We start from the raw sequence: 26,139 nt of genomic DNA on the forward strand, positions 1-26,139 counted from the left end.
CGTCCTGGAAGAGAACAAAGTAAGAAGTGGTCGCCATCAACGTAAATACTAGGACGCATGCTCCTTCCTGAATTCTGATGCGGCTTCTACTTCTGCCATTGCAATAATCTTTTTGGTATTATGGTATATGATTCGGTGGATATCAGGGCAGCTTCCAAGTGGAACGAATGGAAGCTATTAAAATCGACTTCTTTTCCATTTTCCTCCCGTTTGGATTTTTTTCCTAAGCAACCATTTGCAAAATACTTTCTCCAGCCCTTTTTTTTAAAAAAAGATCGTGTAGAAACCCGAACAGAATTTCTTTTGAGAATACCAATATCAGCATCTTGACTATCCACGGTTGTTAGGAATTAAGAACATCTGCTGTGTTCTAGTTGGGGCAGTTATCAAGTGATTCCATTCGCTGATCCCTTGTGTGCTCTGACTTGGTATTTCCGCAGGGACATTCTTGGCGCCTCCGTGGAATGTTGATTAGTTTAGTGGTGATGTCGAAGGAGATGGAGATCCAAACATAACAGCGACTTAGTTGGAAGTTGGAACTGGTAAGTAGTGCACTAGTGCTCAAATCATTTGCCCAGATACTGTATGTGAACAACTTAAAAATGCTTTGGTTTGATCAGCCATAGCAATACACGACATTGCCATAGATAGTGTCATTTTCAACTCTGTCGTTCATTCTGAAGTTGATCTGTTACGTGTAACATAGAAGGAAACAATTTCGTTTACTTTTTTTTAAAAAAAAAAAGGATATAAGAAATGAAATCATCTTATCTTCTTTTTTCTTTGCAAGGAGAAATATCTTGTCCCTGGAAACACATTTGTATGAATGATTCTCTGGATGGCCTAATGTGTACATGCAAACCAACTGGAACCAGTGGCAAACTACCAAAGGTAAATGCAAGTGTGAACGGATGAAGCTAATGAAATTTTTTTATGTACTGAATCATACACATCGACCAAGTTATGTTAAAGAAACTGATAATCTAATACGTCATCTGACAGCTGCAAATCATACACATCGACCAACTTGTGTTAAAGAAAGAAGATTTCTCTATCCTATGGCGGCCTCTCTTATTAGTTTTATAACCAGATTAGACAATCCTCGGAGGACCCGTTCAACAAGCAAGATGCTTTATATGGCCAAGCAAATGCGCCTTCTATCTGTCACTCGATCCACCTAGAGTTCTTGGCCAAAATGGTACGCTCATTTACTGTCCAGCATTTCCATCTTCTCATTGTGTCGATACTCTCACTGATGTGTGGTTTTTCATGACATCTTAATAGGAAAACGAGGAGATGAGCAAAGTAACTCAAGCTAATGGAATAGACTCCAGGGTATCTTTCTTGGTTTAGCTATTATCTTTTATTTGAAATTGCCGGTGCCTATCATTTAGTGTAGTAACAGCATGGAAATGCTGTCCTTACTATTTACATGCATGTAGTACATAAACTAATATCTAAATAGATTTATGCTTGAAAATAGATTGCTACTTCTTGTTGCATTTTGATCCAATGTGTAAGTTGTATGAAAGCTGAACATAAACGATACAAAGTTAACTGTGTTTTTGCACGGAGCTGTATTAGATATTCAGATTTTTTTAGATAATGAAAGTTTTTATTGAACCCAATCAATTATATCAAGGTGATACAATTTTCCCGAGAACACTTCCAGCATCCGCATAGTTTTTTTATTTTTTTTAGAATTGTACAGTATTTTTACCCGGTCTTTACATCCAACCGGATATATGCAGCTTTTTTAAAATTATGAACTTAGCCTATCAAAGAGGGAACTTAGCCCTCAAATAACCCAATCTGAAATTCACTCCTATGGAGATTTGAACTCAGAACCTTGATGTGCTACTTAGGTCACTGCAACCACTAGCATTTGCATAGTTAAAATGCACACAACCGGACACACACAACCACACTCGGAAAAGAAAAAAAAAAGATAACATGGAATGTTGAGGGTCATCGATCCTAACACTAAGTCGTCAACCGTGAATACTTCCTTGAACATCTTCTCCAAATACACAGAGTATTAAGAGCCAACAATTCTAAGACTGATCGCCAGCCTATAACGCTGGGTAAAAAACTTCTTGACCACCTTCTCCAGATGTAAACATACCACAACCATCCCATATCCCATGAATCAGGCTTCTTTAGGATATAGCTCATATACGAAGCCAATGGTTGCTTATTAGATATTCAGATGAGGATTGATGAATCATTTCTTTCTCAGTGGTTGCTTATTTCTTAAATCTTTATCATATCAGTCTTTCTCATTTCTTGTTATTCTTGAAATTTTGACAGGAACACAAAGGGCAGAGCATAGCAGTTGAAGCCAACAGCAAAGTAAACTCACCTAACGCTTACTATTTTGTATCTACTCCCTCCGTCCCAAAATATAAGGATTTTTAGGGTTAGATACGGATATTAAGAAAGTAGGTAGAATTAAATGGGAGAATGTTATGATTGGTTGAGAAGTGGAGATAGATGAGAAAATTGAATGGTGGAGGGTTGTGATTGTTTGAGAAAAAAATGTTGGTGAATAAGTTGTTATATTTTGAGACAAATCTTGAGGGTTAGAAGTTGTTATATTTTGGAATGGAGGGAGTAGTAGTTTGGATTTGACTTGTTTTTTTTTTTTTTGAGGAAAATTGGAATTGACTTGTTACTAAAATAAATAAATGATCAATAGGGAGAGACTCGTGAAGTCGTTGAAGGGAAGGTTGACTGGAGGGGAAGACCTGCAATAAGAGGGAGTCATGGTGGTGTTGCCAATTCTTTCTTCATTCTTGGTAAATTTTTGCCATAAACGCTTATCACTTCTCTTATAAAGATAAAGAAAATGACATGTTAAGTCTTTGCAGTTCATAAAATATATTTGCATTCAGGTTATTTAGTACTTCAGTCTTCAGCAATGTGCCTCTTAAAACTAAATGAGAATCCATATAGTTCACTTATCATCATATGATGTCGTGGTGTATAACCAACCGAACTAGTGGTGTTTATAACTATGATCAAATAAATATCGATCTGGGTTTAATGTGTAAATTATCTTTGCAATAATACTCTCTCGCTTCCATAATATAAGGGATTTTGGGTAGAGAACGTGACATGTAGGACGGATAGTAGTTAATTAGCATATACTATGGGTCATCCGTGAGACAGATTCTAGCAATTTTTGTTGATTATGGTACTGTAGCCGCATGATATGGTGTAATGAAGTTTTATAACTCACTAATTAGCAAGCAAAAGAACTGAAACCGGCCCGGTGAGTGATCTTTGTTGGTTGGTTATATTGGCCATTGCAGTGAACTTTGGGCTCGAGAACCTTGCCTCGTTGTCTCTAGCCGTGAACCTTATCATCTACTTCATGACGGTCATGCACATTGGTCTGACTGATGGCTCCAACCTGCTGACCAACTACATGGGCACGAGCTACATGGTCGCAGTGCTCATCTCCGTCTTCGCGGACACTTTCATTGGCCGGTACAAGACTGTCATCATATCGTCAGTGATCGAGCTCGTGGTGCGAATTTTTACCATCATCTGCATGATACAGTTCTTTGCAACAATTCTACAGCTTAATTACTGCAGCAATTGGAATAAACTATAATACTGTAGTAAACATTCCTGCAGGGCCTGCTGATTCTTACACTGCAAGCTCACTCCAATAAGCTGAAGCCACCGTATTGCGTCTTCCCGTTCGACCCCAAGTGCGAGACGGTGAGCGGCGACGGCAGGACGCACCTCTACGTGGGGCTGTACCTCGTGGCGATCGGCTCGGCGGGCATCAAGGCGGCGCTGCCGGCGCACTGCGCCGACCAGTTCGACGAGAAGCACCCCACGGAGAAGCTGCAGATGTCCAGCTTCTTCAACTGGCTGCTGCTCAGCCTCTGCACCGGCGGTGCCATCAGCGTCACGGTGTTCGTGTGGATCCAGAACTACAAGGGCTGGGACAAAGGGTTCGGCGCCGCCACCGGCGTGATGGGCCTCGCCCTCCTCGTCTTCATCGCCGGCCTCCCCGGGTACCGCATCTCCGTCGTGCAGGGCAGCACCGCGCTTCTTGAAATCTTGCAGGTCGATCGGAACGTTCACGTTGAGCATCGCAACGACTGTCCAGTGACAGTGCGACACGGTTACTCACAAGTTCTTTCTTTCTTTTTTTTTTCTCTGCGTTGTTTTCAGGTGTATGTTGCTGCCATCAGGAACAGGAATATGAAGCTCCCTGAGAACCCAGACGAGCTGTACGAGATCAGCAAGAGCAAAGCTCCCCCTGACACGGACTTCATGGCTCACAGGGATAAACCGTTCAGGTTGTTAATTGATCATGCATGCCATTTTTTATGATGCTTGATTATGCATTCGCATGACACTTAGCGCGTTGTACTGCGTGTGTGCAGGTTCCTTGACAAGGCGGCGATAGTACAGGCGCCAACGGATGAGGCGCCGAGCCCATGGCGGCAGTGCCGAGTGACCCAGGTGGAGCACGCCAAGACGGTGCTCGCCATGGTGCCCATCTTCTGCAGCGCCATCATCATGAGCACCTGCCTCGCGCAGCTCCAGACATTCTCCATCCAGCAGGGCGTCACCATGGACAGGACCATCGGCACGTTCAAGATGCCGCCGGCGTCGCTGCCCATCATCCCGCTCATCGTCCTCGTGTTCGCGGTGCCCATCTACGAGCGGGGCTTCGTGCCCTTCGCCCGCCGCATCACCGGCCACCCCAACGGCATCCCGCACCTGCAGCGGGTCGGCGTCGGCCTCGTGCTCTCCATCGTCTCCATGGCCATCGCCGCCGTCGTGGAGGTGCGCCGCAAGAGGGTGGCAGCAAGGCACGGGATGCTGGACGCGAATCCCATGCTCGGGAAGCAGCTGCCCATCTCCTGCTTCTGGCTGGCGCCGCAGTTCACCGTGTTCGGCGTCGCTGACATGTTCACCTTCATCGGGCTCCTCGAGTTCTTCTACTCGCAGGCGCCGCCGGCGCTCAAGTCCATGTCATCCTCGTTCCTGTGGTGCCCCATGTCGCTCGGGTACTTCCTCAGCACCATCATCGTCAAGGCTGTGAACGCCGCCACCAAGGGCGCCACGGCGAGCGGCGGCTGGTTGGCCGGCAACAACATCAACCGGAACCACCTCGACCTCTTCTTCTGGCTGCTCGCCGTGCTCAGCTTCCTCAACTTCCTCAACTACCTCTTCTGGGCCAGCTGGTACAAGTACAAGCCTCAGCAGTCAGCCCACGTACCAGCAGAGCACAAAGTATGATGATCATCCAGCGTCTCGAGAACCTTGGTAATAAAAGATGTGCAGTTGTTGCTACCATTTTTGCCTCACGGGTGCACGGAGTACCAACGTGGCAACGTGAGTTTCCCATAAGGGGAAGAATATATAGGTATACGGAACTTAATTCTAATCAGTTCCAGTACAAAGATCATGGAATTGCATCGTCGGTGTGTATAAATGTGATATTTTGAAGCACAAATTTTCATGGGGTTATTATAGTTGGGCAGCGCTGACCGTGAGTCCGTGAAGCGTCAGTGCCCAATGGCTCCAAGCGCCCGCGCGCGCCACCAGCTGTCGCTGCCTCTGCGTCGCACATCTGCCAGTGCCACCTACGGCGCATGCCGTCTGCCACGTAGAGCACACCGTGCCCCTCGTGTCGTGCAGCATGCGCGCCAACTTGACAGCGTCGCGCCCTACAAAACCCACCGGATGCATGCGCGTAGCGTATGTGACGGCATTACGGAAAACCCCCACCAGCAGCAGCTACGCGAGGTCGGATCGGATGGCGTCCAGCAACGAGAGGCCACTGCCCACACCGATCTCTGCCGCCGCCGGCGGCAGCGGCGGCAACCCGCCGCCGGGGAGGCCGACGACGGTGGATTCGATGCTGCTGGACAAGGGCGCGGCGATGCTGCAGGCGCTGCGCCCGGTGAAGCATATCAAGCAGCACGTGTGCACGTTCGCGCTGTACGCGCACGACCCGCGCCGGCAGGTGGAGACCCACCACTTCGTCTCCCGCCTCAACCAGGACGTCCTCCAGTGCGCCGTCTACGACGCCGACGACAAGCACGCCCGCCTCATCGGTGCGACGCCGCGCGCGCGCGACACGCTACATCCCCGCATGATTACAGCTAGCTGCTAACGAGTTCGTGTGTATGTGTACATGTGTGTGCAGGAGTGGAGTATATCGTGTCGCGGAAGATCTTCGACTCGCTGCCGGCGGAGGAGCAGCGGTTGTGGCACTCGCACGCGCACGAGATCAAGGCGGGGTTGTGGGTGAGCCCGCACGTTCCCGGGATGCTGGAGAAGGCGGAGCTGGAGAAGATGGCCGGCACGTTCGGCAAGTTCTGGTGCACCTGGCAGGTGGACCGCGGCGACCGCCTCCCGCTGGGCGCGCCGGCGCTGATGGTGTCGCCGCAGGACGACCCCGCGGCGGACGTGCGCCCCGACCTCGTGCGCAACCGGGACGACAAGTACCGCTACTCCACAACGGAGCTGCGGGCGGCGAGGGCCGACGTCGCGGTGCCGGCGGAGCCGCGACCGGGGCAGGCCGACTACTGGCTCCGCCACCGCAAGGGCTTCGCCGTGGACGTCGTGCCGCACGAGATGAAGTGCCACGCGCCGTTCCCGTAAGCTGTGAACAGTACGCTGGCAGAGCTGTGGCACACGACTCGTGTACGTGAACGTAGTAGTGTAGGAACGACCGTGGGTCGTTGTATCGTGTGTAAGGCGCCGTCGTAAACTCGTAACACCAACTGCTACCGCTGTGTAATAAAACGTCTTCTGGGCAAAAAATAGTGCGTGACTTGACTTGAGCACTTTCATGTCTTGGATTTCAGACAGTTTTTCTTTTAGCCAGTTCAACATAAGCTTAATCATGAGTCTAAAAAAATGAAGTTGAGCTAGAAAAAATGAAGTAAGCTCAACTGTTAGGTTTGAGGGTTTATTTTGGAACCAGTTCATGATTTAACAGATTAAACACGTTTACTTGTTTTTAATTATCTCAGTTCATGATCAATTTTGTCATGTGGGTCTTCTAAGGGTCCTCTAATGGTCCGCACTCGAAACTAAGTCTACACTCAAAACTAAGTCTATTTTTATATATAGACCTCTTAAGGTATAGACCTCTTAAGGTATTTTTATAGACAGTCTATTTTTATATATAGACCTCTTAAGGTATTTTTATAGACAGACCGCTTATGTAAATAAGGGGGTAGTATGTATTGTTGGATCTCTTAATAGGATCGTCTATTTTTGTCTATTTTTATAGATAGACCTCTTACCTATCTATTCTTATAGATAGACCTCTTACCTATTCTTATAGATAGACCTCTTAAGGTAAGAGGATCGTCTATTTTTATAGACGTAAGTAATTTTATAGACATACCTCGGGTCGCACGTATAGTCGGGTCTGTTAAGAGGATCCGCTAAAGTCTGAGTTACCTTGTCTAGTCGGGTCTGTTAAGAGGATCCGCTAAAGTCTGAGTTACCTTGTCTTTTCTCTCCTTAGCACTTCAAAAAATTTTATTTTTATCATCTCTCACTTTCTCTCCTAAATATTTTATCTTTATCCTCTCCTCTAGCAGGCGGCGGCGGTGAGAGGGGCACACGTTGGTGGCAGCGGACGACAGCAAGTGTGGCGGCGGCAGACGGCACCTCTGGCGAGGGGGTAGGTGGCGATGGGCTAGGTCCTGCAACGGCCGGCAGTGGGTGACAAGGGGATGGCGGGAGGCTTGGGCTTGGCTCGTGGTGGACGGCAGTGGGCGACGGGTGGCTTGGGCTTCCTAAGGGCGGGCTCGACCCGCAACTACTAACGGCGGGTGCCTCGGTGGACGACGGTGGCCGAATCCACCTCCACCGATCTCGTGATGGCGCGATCCGTCGGCGCCGGCGCTGTGACCGTCGGATCCGCGTCGCCGTCGTCGGGATTACTAGGGTTTTGAATTTTTTTAAGATATATTTTTTTACTTTTATATACGGATGATATAAGCACTCGCGCGTGAAAATTATCATAGACCACTTGGGACAGACGGTCCGGTCCGTCTTTTACGTGTGAAAATAGGTTTTGGTCTGCCTGGAAAAACTCTTCCTGTACCAGTGAGTGATTCTAAAGCTTATGATGTGTAGGGAACGGAATAAGTACGGCTGCAATCTTGAAGTAGCAGAGATGCTAAAGTAGTAGAGATGACGTTGGGCTTCACTTTGATGCTAAAAAAACCCTTACCAAAAAGTGGTAACTTGTCAAAATTTTGGTAGGATTTCTTATATAGTTACTAAAAATTAGCAACAAACTAAATATAGCCACTTTTTTTAATAACTTCATTAAAATTTGATAAAATTAAAAATGGCATCAAAGTAAACAAGCCCTTCATGTAAGAGAGGAAGGAGGGAAGGATAGCTATGGGAGAAGGGAAGACATACGGTGTGAAGGGGATGGAAGCATTACGAGTACAATTTTAAGTAGCAGAGATCCTAAAGTATTATTAGCTCATCCCAAAAATGTTCATATCGAATGAACGAATCATGTGCACCGCTTTCATCTCTCCGTACGATTAGCCAGGCCCAGCCACCCAGGAGATGTCGAAAGGCCTATATGGGCCAGATGATGTGTCCAGGGCTCAGGCACATGTCCACGGTCCACCACAAGCGAGGCCCATCTCAGAGTGACACGAGTTCGAGCCCACAGAGTAAATGCCCAACCCACCACTTCCCCCACCAACGCTTCTCCCCCGATGCCGTCGTCGACGATCCGGAGCATCTCCATCACAGTATCCGACGACGACGCCGCCGCGGCGGGGGCGCCGTCGGCGGCCCCCCGGCGGGCCCGAGCCGCCCGGCGGAAGGCGGCGCGCGGCCTGGGGCAGCGGGCCGTGCGGCTGGTGGCGCGGTGGTGGCCCGTCCTCCTGCTCCTCCCGGCCGTCGCGCTGCTCCTCTTCGAGGCCTCGCGTCTCCGCGGCGCCTCCCCCGACGGGCCATCCCCGCACGTATCCAGCTCCAGCCTCGGCCGGCTCGACCCGACCACCCGCCTCGTCCATGGCGTGCGCGAGCGTGAGTGCTTCTCTCTCTCCCCTGTTACGATCTGAGTGTAGGCTTTCCCCCGAATTCCTCTAGTGGTTCCCAACTTCCAGTGAGGATTTGCTACGAGTTTGAGAAATTGGTAATGTGGGTGGCTGGGTGCTATGTTGCATAACGTATTGAGCTTATGTTGGTAGTCTTTACTACTGTTTTTGCACAATTCATTAGATATATCGTGGCAGTTGACATTTGGACTCAACATTTTAGATCTTGCGCACTGAGAAAGTATGCGATCGTTCTTAATTCCTGCACTACAAATGTCTGGAACTTCATTAGTCAAGGCAAATCACATGTCCAAAGGGAATTAGTCATAACTCATAACATATCAGAGAGCAATCGCATTTCAAATAAGTTTACCTACTAGCTGTTAGTACCTTTTATTATTCTTTTTATTCAGTAAGTTTCTCTTGGTTTAGCAAATCCATCATTTTGACTCAGAAACTCATTTATAAACTAATAATGACATGGTTATTTTGTCTGTGTGATGTCGACAGCTTGCTTGAACTTCCTTAGTCCCAGAAGTATAGAAGATTTGGTATTTCCTGGAGGTACAAAACTTGATTCTGTGGTCAAGAGGATTATATACAAATCTGATGACAACGACTATGATACATACCACTCTGAGGCAAACTCAACGTATTTGCTGCAACATGCTGAGGCTACCAGGTTCAATCTGTTCACAGGATTTCAGACACTTCCTGAGAGAGAGGAGAGCTTCAAGGTTCTAATGCTGGCTAACCTGCATTACTTTGCTGTTAAAAAAACTTTTTTCTGTAAATATATTTAATTTGTTTCCCCTACTTCTCCAGGTGAATGAAACTGTTAATGTGCACTGTGGTTTCTACAGTGACAATGGTGGTTTCAAAATTTCTGACATTGACATGAGATATATGAGATCTTGTAAAGTTGTGGTATCTACTTGTGCGTTTGGTGGTGGGGATGATCTATATCAGCCTATTGGAATGGTCAATTCTTCAATTGGAAAGGTATTATCATGCAATATTTTCTGAAGTGCAGATCTTTGTAAATCATCACATTTGAAGATTTCTCTTTGTGGATTTGAATGATCTTGTGGTTAAGCAGGTCTGCTATGTTGCTTTCTGGGATGAGGTCACACTATCAACTCAGGAATCTGAAGGAAAAGTAGTCGATGGCAATGGAATAATAGGAAGGTGGCGCATAATTGTTGTCAGGAGCCTCCCATTTGTTGATCAACGGTTAAATGGAAAGATACCAAAGGTATAATATAAATATTTCATAGTCTATTATTTATGGACTTGTGGGTGTCATGGCCTTCTAAAATGTGCCTTTGATTCTTGTTCTCTTGCTGTCTTAAGATTTCATAGAGAGACACGGCCATAAGTTAAATTTGCTACTATTGCCATGAGTTTTGCCTGTCAAGTATATTTTTAAGGATAGCACAAACAGTATATATATATATATATATATATATATATATATATATATATATATATATATATATATATTTCTGATAGTAATATTCATACCATTTCTTTTTGGCAGATGTTGACTCATCGCCTTTTCCCAGAGGCAAGATACTCTATATGGGTGGACTCCAAATACCAATTCCGAAGGGATCCAATAGGTGTGCTTGAAGCACTTCTTTGGAGAACAAATTCTACCTTTGCTATTTCTGAACATGGAGCACGGAGTAACATCTATGATGAGGGTAAAGCTATTGTTCAAAAGCACAAGGCTACTCCAGAAGAAGTAGAAGTTCAATTAACTCAGTATCGTAAAGATGGGATGCCAGATGAAAAAAGATTACATGGGTTAAAAGGTTAGTGCCTGATTGTAAAGAATGGAATGAAGTGTTGCCTACTTTGCATATTGCATATACGGAACCAGTTCTGTAATTTCCATAGCTAATGTGTTAAGCATGGTTGATATGATCAATATATCTGTTTTATTTTTCAGCTTTATCTGAAGCTTCAGTCATTGTGAGGGAGCTGGCCCCAGTGACGAACCACTTCATGTGTGCCTGGTTCAATGAAGTTGTTCGCTTCACATCTCGAGACCAACTCAGTTTTCCGTACGTCTTGTGGCGCCTAAACATGCCAGGAATCAACATGTTTACTGTATGCACTCGGAGGGATCTTGTGAACAGTTTGGGTCACACAAGAAAAGTAAAACCTCTTCTTACTCAGACCAATTCAGAGTCATCTGCCATGTGAAGCCTTTTTCTGGTTTATCTGCTGACAATCAACTAACCGTTGATTTATATTGTTCTGATCTGCCACACCCTTCGGTCCACAGTTTTGTTGTAAATTATTCATTCATTATTCCTCAAAAATCGTCACGGTCTCTATGTACAAGGACTTGCACCATTCACCAGATAGATACACGTTAAGAGGCAAACTATCCTACCTTGATGGTACCTGTAAAGTTCTCTTTCATTTGGTGCAAAGGAACAATATTGACCCTTTATATTTGCTATATATGAATGTGTAACATATGAATTTGTGATGCACCCGGTGCTGCAATCTTATCAATGAAAATGATATCATCTTCTGTCCTTTGCACCGTAGGAAAACATGGACACCAATTCTCCAATGATCTTACCTTTTCATTTATCTTTATTTGTCGCCAGAAACTTAGCCTAATTTTGGGCATATGATCCTATATCACCTGTAGTGCTGACTTGCTTGTGTGTGTGGACAATTTAACATGGGGCAATTACTCATTTGACCCTGTTTTGATGTCTAACTACCAATTTGACCTTACTTTTCTAGGTTTGCTCATTTGACCATGCTTTTTAAAACTGAAGATCAGAGATGACCCTATTTTGTGAAGGATAGATAACGGTGTTAACTAAGAGGGAAATTGTCCGTTTTGCCCCTGCTCATTTAACCATATTATATCAAAGTTTTTTCTTCATCGGGACTTTTCAAATATTTGCAATGATTTTCATGGCTTTTACAGATCTGAGACAGATTTGTCTTCAATTTAACAGAATTTTACACAAATTTGACAGCATATTGTCCAACAGCAAAGCATATTGTCCAACAGCAAATCAGATCCAAATCCAACAATAAATTCGTATCCAAATCCATCAACAAATCCAACCACAAGTTATCCTCCGTCTCTCGTTCCACACGACGCACGACGGCAGCCGGCGGCGCCGCCCCTCCGCGCGGCAACAGCCGGCGCTGCTGCCCCTCCACCCTCCATGCGGCAGCAGCCCCGCCGCCGCTCAATCTCTCCGCTTCGAGCACGGCAGCCGCCGCCGCCGCCGCTCCCTCCTCCTGCGCGCCGACGCCGCTACTCCTTCCCTCCTCGCGCGGCCGCCACTCCCTCTCCCTCTACGCGCGGCCGACGCCGCCACCGCCGCCGCTCCCTCTCCCTCCTCGCGCGGCCGCCGCTACCGCTCCCTCTACGCGCGGCCAACGCCGCCGCCGCCGCCCCCTCTCCCTCCTCGCGCGGCCGCCGCCACTGCTCCCTCGATGCGCCGCCAACGCCGCCGCCGGTCGGCGGCAGCTCTCCCCGTCACCGGCGAGGTGGGGATTGGGATGAAGAGCTGGGGAATGGAATGGGAATCCTAGGGTTAATTTGTAACACGGGGGTATTTTGGTCACTTTAGAGTAGTAAATTTATTTTTTTCTTTTTTCTAAGTGATGTTCTACCGGTGAAAGCAAAACAGGGTCAAATGGAAAGAGGGTCAAATAAACAAACCTAAAAAAATAAGGTCAATTTAGTAGTTGGTCTTCAAAATAGGGTTAAATAAGCAATTATCCCATTTAACATATCGGAATTTCTACGCGTTTCTCTAGCTTTGATGCATCTGTGGGCTGCAAAGCCCAGCTAAGCAAAAGGCCCATCTCTTCCTCTTCCCCTTCCCTTTCTGGCTCCCTCTCCCCCCTATCCCCTTCTTATCCGCTCTGCTCTCTCCACCTCGCCTCCCCGAAACGAAATGGCAGTGGCGTTCCACTGAACCAGGCCAAGCCAGACGGACAAGACTTCGCCGCAGCCGCGTCCTCCTCACCGCGCCGCCGTCGCAATGGCTACGGCCATCGCAGCCTCCGCGTTCCTCTCCTCCGCCTTCGCCAGGGACAGGCCGCTCCCCCGCCAGCGGCGCGCGGCGAGGCCCGCGACCCGCCGCGCCGCCGCGGGGGGCCTGTCGGTGCGGTGCGAGCAGAGCGAGAAGCAGAAGAGGCAGCCGCTCTCCGCGCTCGTCCCCCGCGAGCAGCGATTCATGTTCGAAGGCGACGAGCTCTGCGGCCCCGTACTAACCCTCACCTCTCTTTCTCTCTCCCGTATACATTCTTCTCTTTCTCAGTTCAGAAAATGAATAGTAATGCTACATTCCTTGGATAAAGGGAAATTTTACCGTGATTTAGGATTGCTGCTTATTTAGGAAAGCTCAAGATTAGTCCCATTCATTTCTAAATCCGTAAGTCACTTCATCTTGCTCTATTGGGTCAAATCCTTTCTTTACATGAATAATGTTAGGGAAAATACACAATGTTTTTACATGTTACTATACCGTATAGACCACCATCTTATTTTATTTAAAGTTATCTAGTTGTAATTTATTACGAAAGAGGATTCCATAAAATGAACTGAAAATAACATGGAGGGAACGTTGGTCTTTCTGAATTGGTCGCTAACATTTTGTTGTATTACTGAAATTTTGTTCGCACCTACATGACTACCATATCTTTTTATCTGTGGATGTTTAGGTTTGTGAAGTTAGAATTCAGTACGGATACCATTCTTGTGTTCTTTCTCTCTTTTCTGTGCAACCTGTTCTGTGTAGTGATCGGACCAAGGAATTTAATTTGCAGGACATATGGAACACAACATGGTACCCTAAGGCTGCAGATCATGTAACTACTGAGAAGACATGGTATGTTGTTGATGCAACAGACAAGATTCTAGGTAGGCTTGCATCCACCATTGCAGTACACATCAGAGGAAAGAATGAGGCCACATACACTCCAAGTGTGGACATGGGGGCTTTTGTTGTTGTGGTATGTATGTTTCTTGAAATTAATTTATAAAGTTAAATAGTGCACACAATAAGATCCTCTGTAGTCCCACAAAAGGAAAAGAGGTTTAGCAGCACATACAAATAAGCACCAAAAGGTATCTGGAAGCTGAGGTCCACCTGAAGGCATTTTGAAGCTGATTTCATGTATATATATTTATGTTACTGTGTGCTTTTAATACTAATGCATCTCTGAAGAGTAATTGCTACGCATATACTATTGTAAGTTCCTGAACTACCATGCTGAACTCTATGTTCACATAGGTTAATGCAGAGAAGGTTGCTGTTTCTGGCAAAAAGCGGTCACAGAAGCTCTACAGGAGGCACTCTGGACGGCCTGGTGGAATGAAAGAAGAAACTTTTGATCAGCTTCAGAAAAGGATTCCGGAGAGAATTATTGAACATGCAGTGCGTGGCATGCTTCCTAAGGGCAGAGTAAGACATCATCTCTTAGAGCTCTTATCTAGTCAGTTTCATCAAGTCTTTTTGACCTTAAGTCAGCCTACCTGGGTATACATATGCTCTTATCTTTATTTTTGGTCAATTTCTAATACATATCTGAAAATGGGTATCCTCGTTCTGTTCCATTATACTTCATTATTGTGTATAATTCCCCAACTTTATATACCCTGTTCATGGAAATATTCGCTCTAATTGAATGCCGAAACGGCGTGGGCTAACGAAGTACTAGATGTATTCTCCCAAAACTCCTATGTTGCCTGTAAGACATCTTATGATTGCCTAAAGCCTTTTACTTATGCCTAAGTTCATTTATAAAAAAAAAACGTTTACTATGTCAACCTCTCAAGTTCTCATATGTTAGTGACACTGACACATGTAATCCGACCAACTACAGCGGTTGTACGTGCTCTATGTAGCCTTCTCAACATTTTGAACATTTTGCAGCTGGGAAGAAGACTGTTTACCCACCTCAAGGTGTACAAGGGAGCAGAACATCCCCATGAGGCTCAAAAACCTGTTCCACTGCCTATCAAGGATAAAAGAATACAGAAGTCTGAGAAGTAGATAATTCCTGTGGAGACTAAGAAAGACACAACAATCTCACGTAAATTCCTCCCCTCGAGATTTTGTCCAATCTTTGGAATGTGATGCATCTGTCTGTTTGGGGAATGGAGTGTAAAATTTTTTGTAATTTACTTCCTCCAAAAGTTTGTGTTTCTAAGTCATAGTTCTTGTTGATTACATATCATGTACCTAATACCGTACGATTTTAAGCAATCCGATATTTCCATATCCAATTGAGTAGTGCAATTTTGACCTGAGATGAGCTTGATGTGTCATTGTTTGGGGGCAAAAGTGTTCTCTTTTTTCAATGGGCATCAGGTGTTTCTAAATTCTCTTAATAGTTGATGTAGATCTGTTAATTAATTGCACGTCCGTGTTTATCTTCCATATAACGAAAAAGTTGACAGTACCAATCATGTGCTCAAGTAACACCTATTGTACCATGTACTCATTCTGTAAAAAAAAAGCCAATTTAGATGAAGATCTGATACCACCTAAAAATAATGATTAGGAGGTTATCCAGATCAAATTTTCATCTATGGGGTTGTTTAGATCCAGAGGTGTAAAGTTTTGACGTATCACATCGGATATTATATAGAGTGTCGCATAGGGTGTTCGGTTACTAATAAAAAAACTAATTACAGAATCTGTCAGTAAATCGTGAGATGAATTTATTAAGTCTAATTAATCCATCAATAACAAATGTTTACTGTAGCACAATATTGCTAAATCATGGAGCAATTAGGCTTAAAAGATCCATCTCGTAAATTAGTCGCAATATGTACAATTAGTTATTTTAGCCTATATTTAATACTTTATATAGGTGTTCAAACATTTAATGTGACAGAATAAAAAATTTTAGGATAGAATCTAAACAGGATAGTTTTTTCAAGGAAGAAAGTAATTGCGAGAACATAGATTGAAGTTCAATTGAACAGAGGCGGCATGGCAGTGAGATGAGTAGATCCCGGAGTGGCCGGGTCGTCGCCTATAAAATTCAGCGAGATTCATTCGAGAGCGCGTCACTGCTTACCTAACCCAACCCAATCACCCCAACCGAACCCCGCACGGCGCACCGGACGCCGCCCGGTCGCTCGTCCTCCGCGACCCCACCTGAACAGCTGAAGAACTCATCATCCGTCATCCCTCCCCCTCCCGCCAGTTACCCTCCAGTACCATCCTCCGCCCGCCTCGTCTTAAAACGCCTTCTGGAAAATTCCGCCAATCCGAGAGGGATTTTTCCTCGCAACCAACCAAACCAACCAAACCCCCAACCAAGCGAGCAAGCCGCCTTCGCCGGGGGGGCCCCGACCCTGACGGCAACCCTAGCCCTCCGATCACCGGCGCTGAGACTGATCCCGCCGCCGTAGGAGGAGGAGGAGGAGGTGGTGGTGGTGGTGGTGATGGAGGGGGGCGGCGGGGGCGGGTCGCTGCCGCCGTTCCTGAGCAAGACGTACGAGATGGTGGACGACCCGTCGACGGACGCGGTGGTGGGGTGGACGCCCGCCGGCACCAGCTTCGTCGTCGCCAACCAGCCCGAGTTCTGCCGGGATCTGCTCCCCAAGTACTTCAAGCACAACAACTTCTCCAGCTTCGTGCGACAGCTCAACACCTATGTAAGGGAGCTCGCCTCTTAACCTCATGTGTGCCTTTCTGTCTTCCTCTGCTCTGCCGCTGATGCTTGAATTGGGGCTTGGTCGTAATGCGCGCCCGCCGGGACCTATGAGCTGGGTAGGAATGCCGGATTTGTTAGAATTGGGCGAGTCCTTTGCTGTAATTACTCCTGTTTAGGATTTATTACTTTCAGCACAAAATATTTTATAAGTTTTCGTTGATTGCTAGTATAGCATATTCTGTTCATTTTAGGATTTTAAGACAGTACTTGTGAATAACCAAGGTCAACTCTTGTTCTACCAAGAAAATTCAAGTAGCTTATTGCAATGTTATTGTCTTCTCCATCCGGTTGAAGTTGTACAAAAATGTTTGATAATGGTGAGTGAGGTTGAAATAGATGTGTGTTCACATCAATGTCAAAGCTCCAAACTGTTTTAGAATTGAAGCAAGCTATCCGGTACAGTTCATTCCTTGTGGTGGCAGTGCATAGTTTTTTTTAGCCTTGATCATGTATGATTTTTTCCCCTTTTGGCTGCTTGAGTTATGCTATTTTAATGAGGATCCCCTTTTGTTCTCATTTAGGGCTTTAGGAAAGTAGATCCAGAACAATGGGAATTTGCAAATGAGGATTTCATAAAAGGACAGCGGCACCGGTTGAAAAATATACATAGACGCAAACCTATATTCAGCCATTCATCACACAGTCAGGGTGCTGGACCATTAACAGATAATGAAAGGAAGGACTATGAGGAAGAAATCGAGAGGCTCAAATCCGATAATGCAGCACTGTCCTCAGAGCTTCAAAATAATACGTTGAAGAAACTTAATATGGAGAAACGAATGCAGGCTTTGGAAGAGAAGCTATTTGTTGTGGAAGATCAGCAGAGGAGTCTGATATCATACGTCAGAGAGATTGTAAAGGCACCAGGATTTCTTTCTAGCTTTGTACAGCAACAAGATCATCACAGGAAGAAGAGGAGACTGCCAATACCAATCTCCTTCCATGAGGATGCAAATACTCAGGAGAACCAGATCATGCCTTGTGACTTGACCAACTCACCAGCTCAGACATTTTACAGAGAATCATTTGACAAGATGGAATCATCCTTGAACTCATTAGAAAATTTCCTTCAAGAAGCAAGTGAAGAATTTGGTAATGATATTTCATATGATGATGGTGTCCCAGGCCCTTCTTCAACTGTTGTTCTCACAGAGCTCCATTCACCTGGTGAAAGTGATCCCCGTGTTTCATCACCTCCAACAAGGATGCGTACTTCGTCAGCTGGTGCAGGAGATTCGCACTCCTCTCGTGATGTAGCAGAGTCCACCAGCTGTGCAGAAAGTCCTCCTATTCCTCAAATGCATTCTCGTGTAGATACACGAGCGAAGGTTTCTGAAATAGATGTTAATTCAGAACCTGCTGTTACAGAAACTGGTCCATCAAGAGATCAACCTGCTGAAGAGCCTCCTGCTGTCACACCTGGTGCAAACGATGGCTTCTGGCAGCAGTTTCTTACCGAGCAGCCTGGATCATCAGATGCACATCAGGAGGCTCAATCAGAACGGCGAGATGGAGGAAACAAGGTGGATGAGATGAAATCAGGAGATCGACAACATCTTTGGTGGGGCAAAAGGAACGTTGAGCAGATAACAGAAAAACTTGGACATCTCACCTCAACGGAGAAAACCTGACATAATTTTGTTTTTCTTTTTGTAGATGAAAAACTATTAATTCAGGAACGCTGACATTGGTGCCTTCCTCAGTGAGATATGTTGACTAACATCTATTTCGCAGTGTACCGTATTTTTTCCATCATGTACCGTAATGTATCATAGTGCCATACATTCATCTTTGGTCCATTGGCACTTTCTGATATCATTGTGCATGATTTCTAAAATATTCTCAAGTTTGGTTAAATGTTACAGATTCTATTTATGCTTGATTGTTTGCTACAATACATTGTGTCAAGTGCACATGAGGATAGGGTCTTCGTTTTTTCGCTCTTCGTATTATGTCCCATATTTGTCCTAATTGCCTGTGGTCCGCCGCCTTCGTTGAACCGGATTATGTGTGCCTCTGTTTGTCCTTGAGCTGCTTTCTGTCTCGACATATCCGCCTATCGCCTCTACAACACAAAGCCTCCCTGATGCCTTGTGGTAGCTACGATATGTGCTCAGTTTGTGCCTTTGTTAGCTTAATTTCGTAGGTAAATCGGAGCTAATTTAAAGGCCTTTTGAGAGATCATCTTTTAAGATCACTCACACATGATCTGAGAGGCTGGTGAAAGTGATCCTAAGTTCTGTACCTGATCTGAAAGGCTGAAACTGAATGTTTACCTGCACTGTGGACCAGGTGGTACTACGAAATTACGAATGGACCTACACAAACACTGCCATCAGGATGTCCGCGTACCCACCGGCCACCACCCACATACATGTGTTTTGAAGCAGTAGCACTTCGTCTTTCAAAAGCGTTGCACAACACGGGTTACTTTTTTTCGAATAAGACACAACACGGGTTACTGCGTGTGCAATGCTATGTTCAGTATAAGCATTTCCGAACAGAACAAAAATAAAGGGCAAACCATGGAGGCCTGGAGTAGCGCTATGAGTTAAGGTCTTAAGATGCCGTAACGAGGCTAATCAAACAACGAGCACAAACTTCATTCACATTTGCTACTACCTCAAGAGTTCAAAAAAGAATGCACCGCGTTACGCGTTAATGCGGGGGGATCACATCATCACAAGCTGCACGTGGAAACTTTCTCATGTGCAAGCCATACATACATTCACTTGCCTTCCGTGAAGCTTTCCATTTTACTTGATATGGAAAAAGTTAAAACAGAAACGTGCAAAGAAAAGTGAAGTCAGCTATGGACATATGGACCTACTTTTCCAGCACAAGATTGTATTGGCTTTTGCCCCCAGTGGAGAATCGAGCACTCCACGGTATTAACTTCACACTGGAGCATTCGTAGGGCCTGGTGTTAGTCATTCTTTGAGTACCCAGCTTTCACATTCATCAAAAATTGTATAGAGATGGTTGAATTAATCATGACAATCTGCAGATATAAGCAACCTTGACTACTATCCTCCGATCAGTTTATCACTGGGCGTTTGTTCATCATCAATATCAACTGAGGAGACAGACACGGCCAGTTCATCAAACTCATCGGTAAGATCAGTCTCAGGTTCTGGTTCAGTAGCATCTGCCAGTGCGCTCAGCATGGTAACCACTTCAAACGTATCATCCAGGTAAAATTTGGCCTTGCTTGGTTTTTGTCCCACAGTGCATGCAAACAATGATGTGTTTGTAGCAACCATACCCTTTTTAATGGTATCAGCAATGTTTTCAAACATGTCCTCATCCGACCTGTCATCACCAATGCATAATACAAAGTCAGCCTGCTTTCCTCTCTCCTTCATTGAGACGAGTATCTTCTCAGCTACTACTCCCTTGCTTACTCCCTGCAGTATTAACATAACGAAAACAAAAGAAATAAATGTTCAGTATGCAGCAAAGTTATCTGGGACAGAAATGAGGACACATAGTAATGGAACAAATTTAGTTTATGGAGAAATTAAAATAAAATATAAAATGTGCCCTCTATGATCGAGACAAAAATTCGTTCAGAGATATTTAGCAATAGAATATAAGTTGAGAAAGGTATTTGAGAAATTAAACAGATGAACTAACCTGAGGTTTGACTTCAACAATGAACTGGCCACTTTTGACAGAAACAGGTTCATTTGCTAATACACTTTCCAGATGATCAAGTAACTCCTTTGCCTGGGAGGATCCGAATCCTGGGTCAGCATCCTGGTGATGCCACACCAAAGCACTTTCCTTGGGATCAATGTAAGATCCATCAGTTGCTTCTGTATACAGATTCATCACTGGCTTGGCCATTTCCATCCACCCGAAGTCAGAGGTCTGGGTACATGTTTGCCACTCTTCGTCTCTAGTCCACCTGCATATGATTGAAGACAGCACATTTCATTATTCTGCATTCCTGAGACAGTGTAACTAAAAATTTCCATGCCCACTGAGCTCTTCAAGTTGAGCTGGAGTTATGATTTGTATCTTCCAATATGAGGAAACTATCAAGACAAAATCATCAGGTGCAATGGAAATCCAATAACATCAACAATAGGCATGGTAAGACAGACAAAGCAAGGTATAACCACACTTTTCACACAATCCATAGATATATTATTAAGGGTGTATTCTTATCTTTTTGTATTCTGCCTCTCTCTTAATCATCAAACTAGCATAAACAGCATTTCTTTCAAGATCAGAACATAAATTGCATCGTTTATCCTTACAATCCATGCTAGTAAGAAACACTCACTCTTATTCCCACCATTTGCACTAAGGACGAAAAAAAATGTCAAAATGAAATATCATACCTTAAGAAGTAACCATGCTCTGCTGCAATGCCCAGATCTGGACAAGAGGAAAACCATTCTCCCAATTTGTCCCTGCGTCTCCCACTGACAAGAAAAACTTTGTTCCTCCTATCTGAGCACAGGGTATTGATGATCCTCAAAACTTCCGCACTAGGTGTCCTACTGATGGAAGTCTGTGGCACCAGTGTTCCATCATAATCAAGAAATATAGCCCTACTCTCTGACCGCTCATAAGCCATAACAATTGAATCCATGTTAAGCTTTGTGAAATGGGGATCTAAGGCCACCACCCTAAAACCAAAGCCCAACCCGATGCCCCAACATGTCCTCCTGAAGTGGTCCTTGCAAGCCCTCTCCAAATCTTGGATGAAACTTTTCGACCAATAAGCAACATCGTGGGTGCTGACATAACGGTAATGTTTCTCATGCCTTAGTTGCTTCTCCTGTTCCGACATTGATATGGCCTCATTCAGTGCCTCTGCGGTTGCCTCTATATTCCATGGGTTAACACGGATAGCACCACTCAGAGATGGTGAGCACCCAATGAATTCTGATACCACCAGCATGCTCTTCTTTGGTCCATTCACTTCTGATGTGGAGTCAGACCCCTGCCTACAGACAATATATTCATATGGTGTCAAGTTCATCCCATCCCTCACAGCAGTCACCACCACACATTCTGCTATTGTGTAGTAGGCAATCTTCTCCACACTTGACACATCACGGTCAATGAAGACAACAGGGCTGTATCCTGACTGGCCAAACTCTCCATTAATCCTCTTGCAGCTCTCATGAATCTCAGCCTGGATGGCTTCAAGATCCTTACCCTTTCCACGGGCCGGATTAGCAATTTGCACCAACACTGCCCGCCCCTGCCACTTGGGATGTGTCCTCAACATATTCTCGAAGGCAAGAAGCTTCAAGTTGATACCCTTGAAGATATCCATGTCATCCACACCGAGCAACACAGTCTTCCCCTCAAATTGCTGCTGCAGCTCGGAGACCCTCCATTCCCTGTCGGGCAAGCTCAGAACCGTCTTCAATTGACCCATATGAACTCCCACTGGCATGATTTTGATCCCAACGGTACGACCAAAGTAATCCAACCCAATGTATCCACGCTTTGACTGGTATTCAATTCCCAGCATCCTACTACAACAAGAGAGGAAATGTCTGGCATAGTCAAAAGTGTGGAATCCAATAAGGTCACAATTGAGCAACGCCTTTAGGATCTCCTCGCGAACAGGGAGGGTCCGGTAGATCTCCGACGAGGGGAAGGGGCTGTGGAGGAAGAAGCCGATGCGCAGGCGGTTGAAGCGGCGGCGAAGGAAGGTGGGCAGCGCCATGAGATGGTAGTCGTGAACCCATACGTAGTCGTCTTCTGGGTTGATGACCTCCACGACCTTCTCGAAGAAGAACTTGTTCGCGAGCACGTAGGCCTCCCACGCGCCGCGGTCGAAGCGGCCACTGCCGGATGAGGATGAGGGGGAGGAGGAGGAGGAGGAGGAGGAGGAGGAGGAGGGACTCGGGGATGCGGAGGAGGAGAAAGGGAGCATGTAGTGGAACAGAGGCCATAGGTGGCGCTTGCAGAAGCGGTGGTAAAACCGTTCGTTGAGGGGGTCGGGGAGGAACACCGGAGCACATCGGAAGCGATCGAGCAGCGCCTGGGAGACCTCTTCCTGGTCGGCGACGGGGATTTCGGCGCGGAGGGAACCGACGAAGAACACCTCCATCTCATCGGGAATGCCGTCGCGGAGCTGGAGGAGCAGCGAGTCGTCGTCCCATGAGAAGGACCACCCGCGGCCGTCGGGACGGCGGCGTGCGACGACGGGCAGCTGGTTGGAGACCACTATGACTCGATCCCCCGCCACCGACGAGGGCACGTCGGAGGCGACGCTGTTCGTCGCCGCGTGCTCCGAGTCGTCCTCCCCGTCCAGCTCCGACAGCGTCCCGGGCACCGTCATCACCCGCGACATCCGCTTCAGCCCGAACGACCCCGACCTCCGCCTCCCGCCGCCGCCGCCTCCCGGGCCCAGCGCCGCGAAGTTCCCCTCCGCGAGATCGAGAAGGTTGGTGTACGACCGCGACATCATGGCTGAAACGAGTACCCGAAAGCTTCCCCTCTCGATCGGAACCCTAGCCTCCCTTCGATCCGCGGAGGAAATGGAGGTTTTTACCAAACCCTAGAGAGGAGTTGGTGCTGGTGCTGGTGCTGGTGCTGGTGCCCGCTTTGATGTGATCTGAGAGAGAGACGGACGGCGAGCCGAGCCGAGGCGAGCGAGAGGGAGGGAGAGAGGGGTGGTGGGTTTTCGAGTCTCGAATCGAAATGGGAAATGCAACTGGAGGCGAGAGGTTGGGGAGGAGACGCCCCGTATATTCTCCAGGGTTGGGCTCCGCCTCCCGTGGACGCTCTGCCCACTGACAGAGATGGGCCCCGAACTGTCGGTGTGAGCGGGCCTTGGTGGACCTGGTCCAGGGACGAGGACGCGTCGGGCAGAGAGGATAAGGTTGCGGTTTGCCCCCCCCCCCCGATGCCAGCTGGCGTCACGCGCCCCACCTTCTTTTGCGGGGCCCACGTCATGAACGGCTCGGATGAGGGTTCTTCCCGGTTGCGCGTGCTGGATGGACGGACAGGATTCGACCGCTGCCCCGCGCCTGGTTCATGGGGGCCATCGGCTGTTCTGAAAACAGTTGGGAATTCTAACTGTTCCGGGGGTTCATTTGGATGTTTCCCTCGTTTTTTCGTCGTGTCGGGTGCACTGTGTGCCACGTGGCTAATCGTCGTCTGACGTCAGGTCTGACGCGCGGGAAATGACTTCGTTTGGTGCGTGGGCCTTCTCCTCAGCTAGCATTAATCCCGTCAGTATATGGTGGTGTTAGGACGTAGAACTCCCTATCACATCGAATATTTGACATTAATTTAGTATTAAACATAGTCTATTTTAAAAAAATAATTATATAAATAAGAGCTAATTCATGTAATAAATTTTTAAGCCTAATTAATCCATAATTACCACATGTTCACGGTAGCATCACATAGATTAATTATAAATTAATTAGGCTCAATAGATTCGTCTCACAAATTAGTCAGGGTTATAGAATAAGTTTTATCAATAATCTACGTTTAATACTTTTAATTAGTATTTAAACATGTGATGTGACAGTCCAAACAACCCCAAAGCAGTACTATTAATTAGTAAAAATGAACTGATTACTACTCAAATTTATCAAATATTTTTGTGTTCCACATTGGGTCTTCATACGATCTTAACCAAATTTATGTGAAACTGATTGCTACGAATATGTCGATGTGATTCTAATCTCCAATATTTCGAATTTTCCACCGATATTACACGGTGGAATATTTTCTGATTGAACAGTCGCACTGTAGATGAACTCGACTGTACAGTGCAGACGCTTGCGTATGAAAATGAGACAAATGTCTCGGTACGTACAGATTTCGAGCCTAAACACTAAAAATTGTAAACTTGTGTTCGCACGTCTTACTCAGTTGGATTTCTTACGGATGACAAAAGGCTTACCGGATTCTGTATTATGTAGCAGCCAGTGCCCCCCTCGTCCACACCCAACGAGCTGCAAGTAGCTGTTTAGGAACAAGTTGGAGGTTGTCTTTGTCTTCATACCCGAACAGTACGATCTACTACAAAATTATTATCCAAGTGGTCATCCTAGAAGAAGCGCTAGCGGTTAACGAGTAGGCGAGCAATCCAAGCAACACTCCTTTCCAAGTATTTTTTTTTCTTGTCCGGAATCAAATGACAATATTATTATTCCATTACCACCCAAGGGCCGCGTACGCTTGACGGCGTTTTCTACCAATCCGGCAAGGCGTCACACGGTCACGGTCGTTGCCGCCGGACGCCCCGCCCCCAAGCTACCGTCGTCGTGTTGACCAGGGCTCCGCTCCAGCCGAGCCGCCCTGGGCAGCGAACAGTCGCGCCACGTGCATGGCAAGTCGCCTCGCGGCGCGCCGAGGCGTCAATGGAGACCGGCGGTGCGTCGCGTAGGCTCCGAGTCAGCTGCCTCCTCATCCGGAAGGAAAGAAAGCATTAAACATATGCAAAAGGCCAGCAGGCTGGTAGTAGCTGCCTGTGTTTAGCAATGTTTCTTTCTGCTGCGTGGGTGCTGGGTAAAAGGACGGTTAGGTTGCGTGGTCCAGCTAGCGAGCGATGATCGGTCGGTCTCTGTCCGTGTGTCTTTGAGCTGTTTTCGGGTCAGGCAATAAATTAACTATAGGAGCGTGCTCAATTGGCCATGTCGTGGGAGTGGCATCCTTGTTGATCTTTTTCTTGTTTGGTGTGGCAAATTACTCCACGTGCGTGCACGAAGGTGAAATCGACTTTTACGAAATGAGGTGGTTAATTTAATTGCGTATCTGGTGGGGTTTTGCCATTTTGGTGCTACTATTTGGGATAGCTGACTTTGTCTTGGATAGCATAGCTAGCTGCACTGGTATCTGTTTTTTTTTTCAAAGAAAAATACAACATGGAAAAACACATCCAACCATAGGGAGAAAAATGTTGGAGGAATATAGGGAGAAATAGATATAAAAGCAATGCATGCCACTACCAGCAATTTGGGGGTATATCCTGGATATTATCCGGATATGGACGAATCATGTCTTATGCATCCTGCCCCCGACGCCTTCTAATCAATGGTGCAAATTGACTAGAATGACGAACTTGGGTAGCCAAATCCAAGTTAAGTTGCATACATGCATTTTTACACAGCTTTTGATTTTCCTCTTGCCCGGCCCGCACCAATCGACCGGGACCGGCAAATCCGCATTCGTATGACCAATTGAAAGCAACTCGATACGCGATTCTGACGTGTAGCACGTTTTATCTAGCTAGCTTTCTCCTGAGGCGTAATACATCTCCGTCGCCAGAGCACGGGCCGGGGGCTACTGCTTTCGAGCCCTCATGGCGCGGGGCTCCCGTGCGGCGGTGGATCGAAAGGGTTCGTTCGGTGGATGCCGC

At 46.4% G+C, this 26,139-nt stretch overlaps 5 protein-coding genes and 1 pseudogene across 5 annotated transcripts; 5 read left to right on the top strand and 1 right to left on the bottom strand.

The window, feature by feature from the left end:
• Positions 1 to 846: 846 nt before the first annotated feature.
• Positions 847 to 5,447, top strand: LOC127753355 (protein NRT1/ PTR FAMILY 4.5-like). Its single transcript, XM_052278867.1, has 8 exons — positions 847 to 891; positions 1,285 to 1,335; positions 2,311 to 2,352; positions 2,699 to 2,798; positions 3,315 to 3,532; positions 3,643 to 4,083; positions 4,192 to 4,319; positions 4,407 to 5,447. Exons 1-8 carry the CDS (start codon positions 847 to 849, stop codon positions 5,266 to 5,268), a joined length of 1,887 nt encoding a protein of 628 aa, XP_052134827.1. The 3' UTR covers positions 5,269 to 5,447.
• Positions 5,448 to 5,719: 272 nt separating this feature from the next.
• Positions 5,720 to 6,786, top strand: LOC127760628 (oil body-associated protein 2A-like). Its single transcript, XM_052284915.1, has 2 exons — positions 5,720 to 6,089; positions 6,182 to 6,786. Exons 1-2 carry the CDS (start codon positions 5,720 to 5,722, stop codon positions 6,637 to 6,639), a joined length of 828 nt encoding a protein of 275 aa, XP_052140875.1. The 3' UTR covers positions 6,640 to 6,786.
• Positions 6,787 to 8,697: 1,911 nt separating this feature from the next.
• On the top strand, positions 8,698 to 11,572 carry LOC127785326 (probable hexosyltransferase MUCI70; annotated as a pseudogene).
• A 1,389-nt stretch (positions 11,573 to 12,961) lies between these two features.
• LOC127785333 (50S ribosomal protein L13, chloroplastic) lies at positions 12,962 to 15,348 on the top strand. Its single transcript, XM_052312769.1, has 4 exons — positions 12,962 to 13,324; positions 13,887 to 14,072; positions 14,354 to 14,524; positions 14,996 to 15,348. The coding sequence occupies exons 1-4, from the start codon at positions 13,100 to 13,102 to the stop codon at positions 15,113 to 15,115; spliced, it is 702 nt and encodes a 233-aa protein (XP_052168729.1). The 5' UTR covers positions 12,962 to 13,099; the 3' UTR covers positions 15,116 to 15,348.
• Positions 15,349 to 16,180: 832 nt separating this feature from the next.
• On the top strand, positions 16,181 to 18,578 carry LOC127771850 (heat stress transcription factor A-4b). The gene is made up of 2 exons (XM_052298139.1): positions 16,181 to 16,731; positions 17,312 to 18,578. Exons 1-2 carry the CDS (start codon positions 16,519 to 16,521, stop codon positions 18,419 to 18,421), a joined length of 1,323 nt encoding a protein of 440 aa, XP_052154099.1. The 5' UTR covers positions 16,181 to 16,518; the 3' UTR covers positions 18,422 to 18,578.
• Positions 18,579 to 19,369: 791 nt separating this feature from the next.
• On the bottom strand, positions 19,370 to 23,473 carry LOC127770956 (probable alpha,alpha-trehalose-phosphate synthase [UDP-forming] 7). Its single transcript, XM_052297086.1, has 3 exons — positions 21,140 to 23,473; positions 20,427 to 20,700; positions 19,370 to 20,197 (listed from the first exon to the last, which is right to left on the bottom strand). The coding sequence occupies exons 1-3, from the start codon at positions 23,230 to 23,232 to the stop codon at positions 19,817 to 19,819; spliced, it is 2,748 nt and encodes a 915-aa protein (XP_052153046.1). The 5' UTR covers positions 23,233 to 23,473; the 3' UTR covers positions 19,370 to 19,816.
• Between the last annotated feature and the right edge of the window lie 2,666 nt (positions 23,474 to 26,139).

Source organism: Oryza glaberrima, chromosome 1 (genome assembly GCF_000147395.1).
Source record: "Oryza glaberrima chromosome 1, OglaRS2, whole genome shotgun sequence".
NCBI classification, from domain to species: Eukaryota; Viridiplantae; Streptophyta; class Magnoliopsida; order Poales; family Poaceae; genus Oryza; species Oryza glaberrima.

Coding starts and splice junctions, on each gene's coding strand:
- LOC127753355 (XM_052278867.1), top strand. CDS start 847: ATGTGTACATGCAAACCAACTGGAACCAGTGGCAAACTACCAAAG. Junction 3,533..3,642: donor CGTCAGTGATCGAGCTCGTG/GTGCGAATTTTT, acceptor ACATTCCTGCAG/GGCCTGCTGATTCTTACACT. Junction 4,320..4,406: donor CACAGGGATAAACCGTTCAG/GTTGTTAATTGA, acceptor GCGTGTGTGCAG/GTTCCTTGACAAGGCGGCGA.
- LOC127760628 (XM_052284915.1), top strand. CDS start 5,720: ATGCGCGTAGCGTATGTGACGGCATTACGGAAAACCCCCACCAGCAGC. Junction 6,090..6,181: donor CAAGCACGCCCGCCTCATCG/GTGCGACGCCGC, acceptor ATGTGTGTGCAG/GAGTGGAGTATATCGTGTCG.
- LOC127785333 (XM_052312769.1), top strand. CDS start 13,100: ATGGCTACGGCCATCGCAGCCTCCGCGTTCCTCTCCTCCGCCTTCGCC. Junction 13,325..13,886: donor GCGACGAGCTCTGCGGCCCC/GTACTAACCCTC, acceptor TTTAATTTGCAG/GACATATGGAACACAACATG. Junction 14,525..14,995: donor GCATGCTTCCTAAGGGCAGA/GTAAGACATCAT, acceptor AACATTTTGCAG/CTGGGAAGAAGACTGTTTAC.
- LOC127771850 (XM_052298139.1), top strand. CDS start 16,519: ATGGAGGGGGGCGGCGGGGGCGGGTCGCTGCCGCCGTTCCTGAGCAAG. Junction 16,732..17,311: donor TGCGACAGCTCAACACCTAT/GTAAGGGAGCTC, acceptor GTTCTCATTTAG/GGCTTTAGGAAAGTAGATCC.
- LOC127770956 (XM_052297086.1), bottom strand. CDS start 23,232: ATGATGTCGCGGTCGTACACCAACCTTCTCGATCTCGCGGAGGGGAAC. Junction 20,701..21,139: donor GAGCATGGTTACTTCTTAAG/GTATGATATTTC, acceptor AATCATATGCAG/GTGGACTAGAGACGAAGAGT. Junction 20,198..20,426: donor TTGTTGAAGTCAAACCTCAG/GTTAGTTCATCT, acceptor TTAATACTGCAG/GGAGTAAGCAAGGGAGTAGT.